Below are 14672 nucleotides of genomic sequence, written 5' to 3'. Positions count from 1 at the left end.
TGTAAATAACCCTTGCTCACACCCTTCTTTCTTGCATTAGCATCTTTAAGCCATCTGCTTGAACCTCCCCCTTTCCAAAAGGTTGCCAAGAACACTGAAACACAATTTTTTTACTTACTTGAAGGTGCAGATTCACTTTCACTATTATGCCTAGAACTGGTGGACTCAGAGTTCAAGCTAAGGGTGCTGGGTATAGAAGAAAGTTCATTGCAGAGCTGCTCCATGTCATCAGGGACCACTGGCCAAGGCTGTCTACGACTGTGTCGCACTGCATCCCAGTTGTGATGTTTCAGAATGTCACATCCTTGTTTAGTTTTGGCTATTAGACCAAGCACGTAGACACAGGTTCTGTTTTCAGTGTACACATAGAAAAGAGAGCAGCAATATAGCATCCCGTTTAACTAAAATCATTTGTTTTTAAAGGAAACAGTTTCAAAACAATTCAGCAGAAATTTCACAATGTTGCTAAACAACGTTTTGTTCCTTTTTTTGTAAATTAATGGAAGCTTAAATAATACACTAAAATATCTGCAAATATACTATTCAAAAAAAAAACCTTAATTATTATAAAAACCCAGGTGCATATAATAGAAAAGTGTATTTTTTTCCCCAAAAGGACAAACATAAAAGTAGGAGCAGTGTTAGGCAAAGGATTATCTACTTATGCTTTCTTCTAAAGACTTGAAAATAACAGTGAATAAAAATTACAAAAATAATAAATTGATTGCAACGGGGATACAGGTAGTAAACATTTTGATAGATTTAAAAAAAAAAAGAGAGAGAGGAAAAAAGAGAGAAACTATCATAGTTTCCTAGGCTTACTGCATGTACTTTTAACCTTCTTGTACAATTTTAAGAATCCTCTCAAACTTTGTCACTGATGATCTTCAATAACTGATTTCAAAATAAACGGCAACATTATATTCATGTGCCTTATAGAAAGTCTTATATGAAAACCTACTGGAATACCATCTGTAAATTTTATGTTTAAAACCAAATACACATACCCTCTAACAGAGAGAACCTCACAATGCTGGGCAAGCGCCATTATATCAGGGATTACATTCTCCTCTTGAAGCAAGTTAAGACCCCAATTCGATGATCCAATGTTGCCCTGCAACAAAACAGTTTGTCAAATATGTTTACATTTCAATGTGACCTGCAGTGCTGTTGAATAAAAAGCCTTTGACCCGCTCGCTGAGGTGCTATACGTTCAAGTCATATCCTCTCAAAGCTATTAGAAATTTGAGCAGCTAATCTATCCTTCCAGTATTTCTTAGTTGTCAAATCCTATAAAGGACTAGGGACACTATATATAATACCTAGAACTGGTCACAGTTAATTACTATGTAGTCCTTAGCTTATCAGTCATACTGCAAGTTGTGGTAGGATCTGAAGTTTACTTATTTTACATCCCTCTTGCAAAGAGGGCAGATAAACACTTCAGATGTCATAACAACTTTACAAGTGTGGCTTTGACAGGTACAGACACTAGGTTTTCCTCGTTATACAACTACCACAGGTGTCATGGCATATATATTCACATGCATCAACGAGGCAGCCAACTTTCTTCCAGAAACACTGAGATTAGAAGTACCACAGTGACTATATTTAAAATACACTACAGCAAGTTGTAACTCCTAGTTCCATATTAATATTGTTGCTACTCGTCGCAATCTGTTTTTTTTTTTTTTTAAATTTGGGAGAAAAAAAAGCAACAATTAAAAAAAACAACAACAAAACTGATACAAATGAATAGAATTTTCATCTTTTCATCTGAAAGTCCAGTTAGGATAGAGAGTCAACTTGGAAAACTATACCCTTTTTATGACAAAATCCCTAAGTAACTGTTTTAAGAGATTTTGCTTAGTTATTTCAGTATCAAAAAGTCACAACAGAACTGAAACTGCTGCAAAAAGTTTGTCAATCTGTCTATTACTAACCAAGGCCCAAAGGGCTGCTTTGAGCTGCTTAATTCCGTCCCACTTATCCAGCATTGGGGAACGAACCGTGTAACTTAGATCTGGAACAATACTCTAAAGGAGAAAAACGAATGAAAAAAAACACTTAGTTCATAATGAAAAGCAGACTTCAGTGAAACATGTTCTCTTTCATTTTTACTAAGCGTAAAGCACTATAGTACGCCCCCTAAAATAAATACTGATAGTTCTGGCATTATGAGGATAAGTTATCAACAACTGTAATGAAGGTAGAAAATTTTAACTTAACCACTGAATGCATCAGATTTAATTCAGGGTTAAAAAAAATGACAGAGTCATCAGATTAACCCACTACAATATGTAAACTTTCTTGAATTTTCCAACTACTACATACAATTCACTATATCATTTTGTAAACCTAGCTTAAAAGTCAATTTACTTAAACAAAGAACTGGTTTAAGGTTTGTTTTCTTAGTTTTTATAGAAAACGGAAAGAATTTTTTTTTTTTAACCTCAACTCTATTTATACTTTTACATTTATAAAAGCACAGGCACAATCTGACAACAGTCATTACAGAAATGACATATTTGTACACAGAATGAAAAATTATTTCTACTGGTGAGTTGCTTGCCATTTTTATTTTTTGCTACCCACTTTAAGAAAAATAGTGCAAGGTATTTCTCTAATATTTCAGTGTCAGGAAGGAATTTTACATGAGACTAGATGGCAAAGACTGTCTTCACAAATTTTTGTCTCCATATAATTTGAGACTTTCATAATCTACCTATTTTACAGCGACTGTTTAAGTGAGGATACCTTTCAAAAAAAATTTATTTAAGAAGGAGTACACTACTCTAACTGTAAGAGTTATTAATAGTTAATATTCTGACCTGAGATTCCAATAAATGGCAGCCTGTTTTATGGTGCACCAGTTGGCCATAAAGGTGAACTGGCAGGTAGACATGTGGTCGCTGTAATCTGTTAGAAAAAGAAGTTATGATTTCACAGCAATTATGAATCTTTCTTTTAAAATACATTACATTACAGCGTATTTACTCTGAGTTTTAAGAGAAAGGAGAATCTTTTGGAGAGTGTTTACCTTTGGTTGCTCCGACGAACGTAGTTATCACCATCAACAGGTTTGCGATACGTGGTAAGTGCTTCATTAAGTTGTTCTTCAATTAGCTCAACGTATTTTAAATTATATTCCTAAAAGGCGAGAGAGAGAGAGATTTATAAAACACAGTTACGCAGTTCATGGTTTTACAGTGTAGTACTCGACAAGGAAGGAACAACCAAAGGGCTGAAGGCTGAATTTTTTATGCTCTGAAGTCAGACTCACCGTAATTACTGCATTTCATACGTACAGTGATTTTTCACAGACTCTACAACTGATTCTACAATTAGCTCAGAAAATTTGTTAAAGAGAGATGGAGGAAAGGAGAGAAGGAAGGATCCTAACTTGAATAATCTCGACAGAACAAATTTGTCTAATGGCCAGCAGGGATGTACCACTACAATGGTATTACTGCCTCAGGAAAACAAACACTTATAATCAACTATAAAGTAACACATGCATGGTTTTACTTTAGTCATAACCGCAATATCTTTTTCTTAGTGAGACTTGTGTTCCTATTTACTTCCTTACGCCATAGGCTAATTGAATTTTCGTGATATCTAGATCTAACTTTCATCAGGAAGAATCAGAGGTGACAGGTGTCTTGAAAACCAGTAATCCTTTCCGCATTTCTCTAGATACAGTTTTACACAACCAATTCCTTTGGAAATTCAGGAAGCCACTGCAGTCCGTAAATTTTTGCTAGAATATCAAAATTCAGTAAAAGGCCTAGCTAAATCAAAAGCATGTTATGCACAGAGGAGCTATGAAACTAAGCTCCTGTCGACCTTTGTCAACAAAATCATAAATCACTGAAGCAGAAAATGTACTGGCATTAGCAATACACGTGCGAATGTATAATATTTTTCACAGCCTCTGACCTCCTAAACTTTTGTGTTCACACCCTTCCTATTTTTCAATTTCAAGTGAACGCACGTTTTATATTCTTAGTATTACCTTTTGCCACTTCTCCATTTGTTTCGTTACGTAGCCTCTTTCATTCAGATAGGAAAACCCCTTTGGAATGGACAGAAATCTGAAAAGTAACATTAGACAGTCAGTGCTCCACTGAAAAAAATCAATCATGTAATTTGAACAAAAATAAATGCTTACTGTTTTCCCAGTGTAAAGTGAAACCGCGTAAGTGAAACAGCGTACTCAACACTTACCTTAGGAGTAGAAGTAAACCCTTGTCTCCAAGATGAGAAAGAGCTGGTTTCATTTGGATAAGGGCATGAAGATTGGCCTAAAATATAAACACATATGGAATATCCGACCACTATAAATTCTGAAAATTCCTACAACAACCACCACCTGTCAGCAGTGAGGTAATAAGTATTTCACAAAAGAAAGTATCAAACAGTACTAAGCTTATCCTAATCTTAGCCACTTTAGGTACCTTCTGTCATTAAATTTATTTTACTTTACAAAAAGTATAGTATCAATTTACCTGAATTAGTCTAAATTAGTATTTATACGTAATCATAATCTACAAGTCTAGTCATTCTTGTCACTAATACTGCAGTCTTTTTAGCAAGGGGCCTGTAAACTATTATGCAGTCCATCAATGATAACAGAATCACAGAATGGTTGAGGTTGGAAGGGACCTCTGGAGATCAGCTAGTCCAACCCTCCTACTCAAGCAGGGTCACCCAGAGCTGGCTGCCAGGCAGACCAAGAAAGCAAACTGTCAGTAGCTTGCTGTATGCCTTTACTTGGCTATATAAATGTTCATATCCCCACTAAGGAAAAAAAAGAAAGAAAGAAAAAAAAAAAACACGTATGGAGTCGCATACCAAAAAAGGTGTTGAAAAGGTAAGTGATGCTCACCTTGTCTTCACATGCCTCATCCAGAATATCAAGTGCCTCTGAAGAAATAGTTTTATTTTTATCATGTAACTGGGTCACCAGTAACTCAATCCCCCAGTTGCTGAAGAACTCTACGTTTGCTCTCAGTAATACTCGTAAGTGTTTTGTTGCATACAACCTGCAGCTCTGTAAAATTAAGGGAAATGCTTGTCTGAATGGAAGAAAAATAGCTAATGCTGGTAACGATTCTTTGCTTTTAAAAATACCTTTTCAATTGCAGTATTTTATAGCATGTAACTGTGATACCCACATTATGCATTAAAACTACTGTCTATTAGAGAGCTACTTCTGTCTTGCCAAATGGTGAATTTAAGTCTGAGATCACGAGTAATCTGGTCATTGCAAGTCTCAATGGAAAGCCTATACTAATTAGTCATTTACTGTGATGGTACTATAATGAAAGTCAGCAGCATATGAAGAAGAAATACCTTGTAAAGAGCCAGTACAATTTCATACACTTTCACAGATGTAATGGTTTGCAAAACACTTTAATTCACACGCAAACCTTAGAACCTCAGGGGAATTTATTTTTATAACTTTTAAACTGGTCTTCTGAAAGTATCTAATCTTCACAGCTGCTCAGAAAACCTTCTAAATATAAAAATTTTGTTTTCTATAATAAGAGAGCTTCCCAACATTTAGATTTCTACTTTGAGGTTTTTTTAAGTGATGGTAGAACAAAGTAAGTACCTTGTCGGTTCCTACACTGCTGTGCAAAACTTGCTAAATAAACTTGCATAAACTGATTAACATCAGCTTTTTACTAGAGAAGTTACATGCAAAATACAAACAACCAGACTTAATCTACAAGAATTTGCATAGTGCAGTTTACTGACTTCTGGAGTAAGCACAGAACATCCTTGATGAAGATCACTGGGAAAGGTGTCATCTTTACTTAGACAAACATAGTTCAAAAAGATAATTAGGTGCCCAAACCTTTCTTCAGTCTTCAGTCCTCATGCCTTTACAGCTACGATAACTACAGCCAAGTAACTTTCTGCACGTTAAACTATACATGATCTGCACTGGGACAGACTTGCAAATTTGCCCTGTAAGAGACGGGTGAATTGATACAGCTTGGGCAGCACTACCTAGGTTAACAATAGTTTCTGGAGTTGCCTCAGATTTTTCTCCTGAAATACCTGGCATGTAGGACTTCAAAGAAAATGGGAGTAGAAAATGTTAATGTGCACAGTTCATCTCAAAAACCTTGTGTCATTATTTGACCTTCACATATCATCTGCACATTTCTATTTTTTGAATATACAGACTTTTTTTTTCTTGGAGGGAAGGCAGGAAGGACATTATGTAAGTATCAGGAGGCAACCAAGAGGGGCCACTGGCAATATTCTGTATGCTAAACATTGCCAAAAGGGTCTTCTCAGCAGGTCAATATTTTGCCCGCTTTTCTCCTTAGAGTCTCCACAGATCATCTTCCACGAAAAGAGTATATTGGGTGAGCACATGTAAGACGTGAAAAGAATTTCTAAAGGAGGTAAATAAATTTTATCAAGGTCCAAAATCATCTGCGGTTGATGCACATGTAGACTCATTTCTGCTGCTGAGACAGTCCACTCTATTTGTGTTTTTTGCTTTTAGATCAAAAATGCAAAATATTTCCTTACAAATTCTAAGAATCTCAGACAGGTTTACTAGTTCAGGGAACAAAATGTCCTGAAACATTTTTATCCACCTCACAACATTCTCAAGAGATATAATATAAGAAGTCAAGCTTACTTTTCGTGGGTTTTTTTGTTTTTGTTTTTGTTTTTTTTGTTTTTTGTTTTTTTTAAAAAGAGGTTCAAGCAGTGTATTTTCCTTCTTTTCTGGTACCCTGATAGTAAAAGATTCATATACCTTTCTGATAAACAAACAAGCTTTAATTTTTTGATATATCTTACATTTGTTGTCATAAATCTTTTATATTGATGGGATTCTCATGGTACTGCAGGGTACAGAATCAGAGTACAATCTTATTCACTGCAACCAGATGCCATGTTAAAGTCTGTCTAGTAGGATTTAAGTCACAACAGATCTCAGTCATGAACTTGCTTAGAGATTCATACTGTTAAGAGACCTACAGTTGACTTCGTAACCAGCGCTAATACTACGGACTGTTGACCCAAACCAGTGCACGTAAAAGACAGGTTACGCTTTCACTTAAAGAATCAGCCAGTGTTAGGTGGTTGAGAAGATATTTCCTAATTATTTCTGTCCTTTTGTATTTCAAAATATTGCCAAAACTAGCCACTTACATAATCTCTGATGCTTCCCTAGACAACACTGCTAGATCCACATATCAATGAGAGACCGAGAAACTGAAACATTAGAACTCGGCAGCCACAGCATAAGAGACCTTAAAACATCACTGACATGACAAGGTATCACTGTGTCTGGCAACAAACATCTCCATATTTAAGATTAAGTTTAAGCTCCAAAATTTGGCTGCCTAAGTTCCTCAACCTGTAGAGTGTCTCTTAGCTTTATCCATGGAGTTCAACCTTGATATCTGACAAGGTTTGTTATTATATATTGGAGGTAATACCAGTGAGCTCCATTAAATTTCAGATCACAATCTATGATCCTTTTCAGAATCCCATGCTGGCCAGAACTGCAGTGTGTAAACCTGGGGGCTCTACAAGGGTGCTGAAGAGAGAAGTCTATCCCATCCATATCCAGAAAGACAAGATGAATGTTTGCAGCCAACTACTCATAGAGCTGAACTGCACATAGTTGTACTGTAGGTTCTGAAGAGCGTATTATAAGATGCCTGGATTTATTTCTAGTTGTTAATCGGTTGCACTTGGAAGTAACTGAAATGCTGGTGTGTTGTTCCCTCCATTTGTAGCCCCTTTTTATGGGGGGGAAAAGCTGCTCGTGGGTGTGTGGGGTGGTGGTATCTATTGACATAAAGTCTCAATGGGAACAGCTAAATGAAGTTCCACTGTCTAAATTGCTCTTAATTAGCAGTCATCTAACAGGAGCTTAGAAGTCTAATAAAGACACAGACACGTGTCCAGACACAGACACGTGTCCTCACAACATGTTATTTTCTATTTGCCTACTCAGGCTAGGCATAACACACCTATGGAGAAAGAATGCCAAAGTCATCATTTCATTAAAAAATTACTTAGACATTTAGTCAGCAGAGAATTTCACGCTATTCTTTCAATGAGGTATTCTTTCAACCCCGACTATCTCCATTACTTTCAGACTCTTTACCTGTAAAAACCATCACATCTTTAGCAGCCTCAGAGAAATATGCTTCTTTCTTTCCTCCCTCCTCTTCCTAAATACAGAGAGGCATTTAAAGCTAGTGTCTACTTTATTCCCTCTTGCATTCACTCTAGTATCTATTCTGCCTTGTCCAGTTGACAGAAAAATAGTTCTCTCCAAAGTACTGAAAGTCCTTTCCCTAGTTAGATTTCAACTGATTTAATTCTCATTTATCCGACATCAATCCCTGCTTGTCTACTACGTAACATCTGAATGAGCTCTCTTTTCTCAAAGGTTCAATAGCTTCCTCTCCTATGGCTACACAGGTTTTGTGTGTTATTTGTACCCACCACCTTTGATTCAAAAATACCCATCCCAATGCCTACTTCTGAGCCATCCTCTCATTCTAGGAACTACAGCTTCTGAGTTCTGCACGGTCATCTCAATCACTATCAAAACAGTATCTATCACTACCAGACGTATCAATGTTAGAAACACACATTTCTTCTTGTGGAAACAATGCCGTCACTACTGATTTAGGATGTCCATTGATCCAGACAATAACATTATACTTGGTTTACGTTTCACGAATGCATTTAAAGACTTTAACCTCTCATACATGACAGAAACCTCTTTGTACGACATAATGGCTTGAGCACAAATGCAATACAAGCTGTGAAGTCCATAGAAAGTTCCAAAGATGCACGAGTAGGAGTTTCATTTCTCTAAATACAAAAATAAAAATCTTTCTGAATGTATAGTATTTTCAAAATATAATTGTGCATCTTGAATAAAATAAATGTCTAATTGCAAATAACCATGGAATGTAAATTGAAACGAACTTACATCAGTAGCTGCTGTTAGGATTTTAGAAAGGATGACTCTTGCTAACCCATCTCTGCTGTAATCCAAACTAGAAACAGTCAGTTTTAGTAGGTGATCCTGGTTCTTCAAAGAACAAAGATTAAGAAGACTGGGTGTGGGAGGGAAAAAACAAAATATTAGTCTTTGAACCCACTCATTTATTCAATCAACAATTTAAACTTAAGACAAGTACTCTGAATGAGCCTGGCATTTTTATAAATGCAGAGAAACACGAAATAAATTCTCTTATAAAACGGAGTGACTTTAAATTGCTGCAGATGTTAACAGACTCAAGGGTGTCGGGGGGGAGAATAATACCCTGAACTGGAAGGGGTGTGGGGGGGGGGGAATGGGACACCCACACTAACATTTCTTATAACTGTTTTGTAACAATTTTGACAAGAAGCTTGAATTAGTGTTTATGAGTACAAAAATAAATGTCTATGAAGCTTGGTAAACATTTCTTCATTCCAAAACATTCTGTGTACAGAGCGTACCATGAGGTTAGCCCTATTAATAGTCTAGATTTAATTGAAAGTGAAGTCTTCTGTAGCCAGAAAAAAAAAGTCTGCATTCTGGTAAGCAATGTAAATGGTAATCAAAAAACCCTGCAGTACTTCAGTAAACCATATTTTTTTTCTTAAGGCTTACTACATTTAAAACAAACAGAGATTAGAAACGAGTACTCAAATTTTCAGCCATTTTATTCTTAAAGTATGGTAAGTTTATTAGGACTGGAACAAAATTTTGAACTCTAGAGCTTCACTCAAGTATACCAGACGGAAGTTTAGGTACAACAAACATTGTCCTGTTTCACACACAGGATGATACCTGCCAGTTTCTCATACTTCAGTATAGTATCATCCTCCCTGATGCCTATTTCTATCAGTTAGGCAGGGACAGGAAAAAATAATTTCATTACAGAAAAGATATGGGCAACTGTGTCACAAAAGGCTAAAAGAGCTCTTCAAAAAAAAAAAAAAAAAAAACCACACAAACCAACCCACACCCAACCAAACAAAAAAAAAAACTGGTAACCTGTAGTTGAAAGAAAATAAACAGAATTTAAAATTTTTCAGCTTTACAGAAAGTGATACTTTTGCACAGTTTACAAGTTTTATAAGGATTAATATCGGTAAGCACAATTCAAACTGAAAAAACACACTCACCACTGAAACACATTACATTTTTCAAGCATTTTCACTCCATGAGGGTGACAAGAGAGAGTACCAAAAAACAGAAAGTAGTGCTGACTAAGGGTGTTTAGTAACCCGTTATTTTGAAGACTACGTTCAGGTTTCATTCCTGATGACGAATTGAGCCAATGTACAATATCTTTAACCAATTCCTCCAGGTAGCTTTGTCCATCCTAAAAAAACAAAGAGTAATAGCGTTTACCAGCAGCAGAATTGGCTCCCTTTTCTTTACTGAAAGGCATTCTTGTAAATTTCTTAAAACGTGCAAACACAATAAAGATACAAAATAGAAGTGCTGGCTGACAAACGCAGTTTGAAATAATGTAAAAAGTTCAAGGCAAACAAAAAGAGTTTAGCTTGCAGACATGTTAGGATCCAATTCTATTATTTCCAGGAAAATGATCATTTAATGACATTTTTCTTTGGTCTGCTGGCCTGAGGCATAAAACTCTTTACTACACAAGAAGAAAGGAGTTTAAGAAAGGAAGGACATACACAACAAAAATAAGTAAGTTATATTTAATTATACTTAATAAAACCCCTTCTTAACCATGGTAGCCTCCCCAGTGTCTCACCTGGGATTCTTCAGGATTTTAAGTTGTATTTCTTAATTATGCTGATCATTTTAGGTGTAACAGCTGAGTTTTACTACAGAAGTCTTTACTACAAAGTTAAGATTGTTCTCTAAATGGCATACAGCAGCATTATTAATTCCAGTAATATCTCTAGTCTTGCAGCTGAAAATTTCTCACCTCTTCTGATTCAAGAAGAAATTCAGTGAACTGACAACCCACCACAGTGAGCTGCTTAGCCTTGGCATAGTCCAGATCCAGGTTAGCATACAGTTTGCTGCTAGGCTTGTAAAAATATAGCAGTCTCCTTACAAACCTATGAAAGGTAAAAAAAAGTTGTTGTTATTTTTCACTCAGACAAGGAATCCCTCACAGTACAAACTGAGGCTGGTATAAAAGATATTTTACCAGTAGATTAAGTCACTGCAAATAATTTCCAAAAGTTATTACAAGAGAGTAGCAGGTATCAGTAATAAGCCTATTCAGAGAGCACTTCAGAGATGCAGCTGTACTGCGTGTTACAAAGGCTTTCCTATGCCATGATTTGAAACAAGCAAAGGAACTCAAAATCTCTATGCTCTCAGAAGCCATACTTTGCTTCTCATTCTCATGCTTGTAATTCATTCTGTTATAATTCATCTTGTGACGAGTTTCAATGGCTATACTGTCTAGGCTTAAAAAGAACTAAAAAAAAAAAAAAGAGCAGGTCTTAATGTTTATGTGACGTGATTTTTCCTCAGCTATAATAGTTAAAAAGTTAGTGTGAAGGATGCGTTTTTATGTTCTACTAGGAAAAGATCGTATTTTATTTAGCAATAGTATTAGTGAGGAAAAACTTCGTGACTGTGAGGGTGACGGAGCACTGGAACAGGTTGCCCAGAGACTTGTGGAGTCTCCTTCCCTGGAGACAGTCAAAACCCGCCTGGACACGATCCTGGGAAATATGCTCTAGAGGACCCTGCTTGAGCAGGGAGGTTGGACTAGATGATCTCCAGAGGTCCCTTCCAACCTAAACGATTCTGTGAAGTTCTGTGAAAATTTTCATTCACCTGACCTAAGCAGTTCTTGAGCATAATAACAAGGTGATTGCAAATGCAGACTCACTAACACTACTTGATACCCTACTGAGCAATAGGGCTTGAGTTTTGTACTGCAGAAATAAACATCCAGCAAAGGGCTTTCCCCTGACCCCCAATTCTTAGTCAAAAAACCAAACACACCAAACACGTCTGCTTAAAAAAAAAAAAAAGAGAGAGAGAGAGAGAGAGAGAGAGAGAGAGAGAGAGAAAGAGAAAGAGAAAAAGAGAGAGTCTATCTGAAAGTTAAAGTAATAAGAAAGCTTAACTAAGCACTGGCTTTAGTTAAAAAATTGATAAGAGTAGGCCACTATCCAAGTCCAAATGCAGGACCCATTACAAAGGAAATCTCTGAAGGCTAGTTTAGATTTTGTCAAATGAAAAGTATTTGATTCCAAGTTATTCGTAGATACATACATTATATATGTTAGCATATTTATATATGAGAGTGTGTATATATACATCTGTGCGTATATAGAGTGATGCATATACACACCCAGGTATATGCACACGCTGCCATAATTGCATCTCTTAAAACTGAAGGAAGGCTAGAAATAACTACAGTTTTCTTACGAGTTAATCAGTATTAAGACCTGTACTAAAAATATCTGGAATTTAACTTCTGCAGCCATAAGATCATAAACACTAACAGTAAAAATAACTTATGGAAGCACAAAATAAGATATATAGTCTACATTTCAAAAAATATAAAAAGATTGAAAACACATTTTGTGGTCAGAGATAACTGGGGTTTCTTTTTTCATAATTAAACAAGAGCAACAGCATTTCACAGCCATGAAAGCATGTAACCTGCAATCTGCAGAAAGGATTAATTAGCTGCATAAGTTGTATACTAATCAAATCCTAGGTTTTCCAAGTTTATCTGGCATTAAATCATTTAGCCACTGAACAACGCTTGCGTACAAAACCAGGAAATAGCGTGTGGGGGTGCGTGTGCACACACGCATCATAGCCAGGTCTGCAGACATTCCTTTAGAGAAGCAATGTTATAAACTACAGGATTTGGAAAATAATCCTTTACCGCACAGTACAGATTAGCAGTTAATGATTAGATAAGGAAAAAACAGGGGAGGAAAAAAAACCAAAAACAAATGCAAAATTAAATTATGACTATGATTACAATGGGACTACCACTTATGCTGGGAACATTACATAAAAGTAGCCTGATTACTTTTTAGTAAAAATTTAAGACGGAGCAGCGTGGAGCCTTTCAGGGTATATTTTAGCTTTAGATTTTTCTCAAAAATTCACGGAGAAACGCCTACAAGTAAAGAACTACTCTTAACAACAATTTAATCAAATCAGTTTCCCAAAATACACGGTAAAAGTCACATCCAAGAACTAATTACCACATTATGCACAAAAATGATTAAAAAAAAAAAAAGCTATAATACTAGAAGACATTAAAGGAACCAAAGTTGTCTTTTTGTTTGCTTTTCCAAATCACACATGCTTTCCTCACCATTAACAGCAACTAGAAATATCTTCCTTTTTTAATACAAGCTATAACTTTGTAACTTTACAATCATAAACTTGTTCTGTCAACATCGGCCAACAAGTGTTGACATCGAACACCAATATACGAAACACTGAAGACATAATACTTTAAGATTTAAAATGAAATAAGGTGTTTGCAAAGCTGATGAGATTCTTCTTTAGGGAACAGATATATTAAGTATCTGTGCACAGAAAAAAAACCACTAAATCTTAAAGACCTGTTTATTTAAAGCAAATAATGCAACCTAATTATCTAAAATTTCATTTTTGCTGCTTATTTATACATTAAGTTTTAGAAACGTGACATATCCATAGAATAGTTTATTGCAATATTAAAAACCAGTTGTTCCAAATTTCTTTCTTCAAAGGATGTCTATGTAATTTTACATACCTGTGCAATTGTTCATCTTTATAGTTCCTTAGATTTACATTTGGCCACTAGAAAAACAGCAAATATAGCATTATATGAAACTTGTACATCAGTCTGATTAGTCACTAAAATTTACTCATTTTCATTATAGTTAAATTGACCTAATAATTAGAAGCATGTTTTCTTGCCTCTAATGTTACCTGTAAAACAACTCTTATTTTATTGAAAAGCCCACACTCTTCTTGCTCCAAGAACTGTTTTATGTTTTCTAGAGAAGGAGAGGGAATGCTGGTGCATGCTATGCGTACACATCCACAATTCTAATGAAAATAGCAAACTATGACATGCTAATGAAAAATAAACAATTTTGCTCAGTTTCTCCTCTGCAAATACAATGCAAATTTTAATACTCATGTAAAAGGGAAATGTTTTTTGTTTTCATTATTGATCAGATTAGTTTTGAAATAGTCATTATTCTGTTACAGCTCACTTAAATATTGCTTATTAAAACAGTATTTAAACTCCTCTATTGAGACTTTGAAAAACATTTCAAATAGGACCAAATAAAGCTATATCAGGTGTTTCTGGACCTATCCTTTCTCCACACTAAATTTTTCTCTGTTTCTATAGCTGTCGTCTCTACGGTTTCAGATTTATTTTTGTTGCTACTAGTAAGGATCTTCTTTGAGGGAGTGGAAAAGAGTGCATCAAACGCATTGTTCTTTCCTACCCAAGCAATACAGTTCGACACTGCAAATTGATATACTAGTATTCTAAGACCAGCAGTGCAATAGCTAACAAACAGTAAAGCTGACCAGATTGGTGACACTGAACCCACGTGTGTCAGAGTAAGTATGAAGCTCTACTGTCGACAGATCGAAAGTGAATCCCTCCCATCCTGACCACTGCCACTTTTGCTGCTTTTCTTGTGGC

The 14672-nt window shown here is 35.7% G+C and overlaps 1 protein-coding gene across 3 annotated transcripts in view; it reads right to left on the bottom strand.

The window, feature by feature from the left end:
- Positions 1-14672, bottom strand: part of LOC138064460 (rapamycin-insensitive companion of mTOR) — a 92199-nt gene that overhangs the window by 18277 nt on the left and 59250 nt on the right. For all 3 annotated transcript variants that reach the window (XM_068927210.1, XM_068927211.1, XM_068927212.1), the window contains 12 exons: positions 13761-13807; positions 10956-11091; positions 10177-10376; positions 8990-9116; positions 4889-5053; positions 4228-4304; positions 4016-4094; positions 3041-3150; positions 2832-2919; positions 1944-2036; positions 1008-1114; positions 119-348 (listed from right to left, as the gene is read on the bottom strand). In XM_068927210.1, coding sequence (XP_068783311.1) covers positions 119-348; positions 1008-1114; positions 1944-2036; positions 2832-2919; positions 3041-3150; positions 4016-4094; positions 4228-4304; positions 4889-5053; positions 8990-9116; positions 10177-10376; positions 10956-11091; positions 13761-13807 — 1459 coding nt within the window. The remainder of the gene's footprint in view (positions 1-118; positions 349-1007; positions 1115-1943; positions 2037-2831; positions 2920-3040; positions 3151-4015; positions 4095-4227; positions 4305-4888; positions 5054-8989; positions 9117-10176; positions 10377-10955; positions 11092-13760; positions 13808-14672) is intronic.

Source organism: Struthio camelus, chromosome Z (genome assembly GCF_040807025.1).
Source record: "Struthio camelus isolate bStrCam1 chromosome Z, bStrCam1.hap1, whole genome shotgun sequence".
Classification (NCBI taxonomy): Eukaryota; Metazoa; Chordata; class Aves; order Struthioniformes; family Struthionidae; genus Struthio; species Struthio camelus.
The sequence above is the reverse complement of the archived record's forward strand: the minus strand, read 5'-3'. Positions and strand labels throughout refer to the sequence as shown.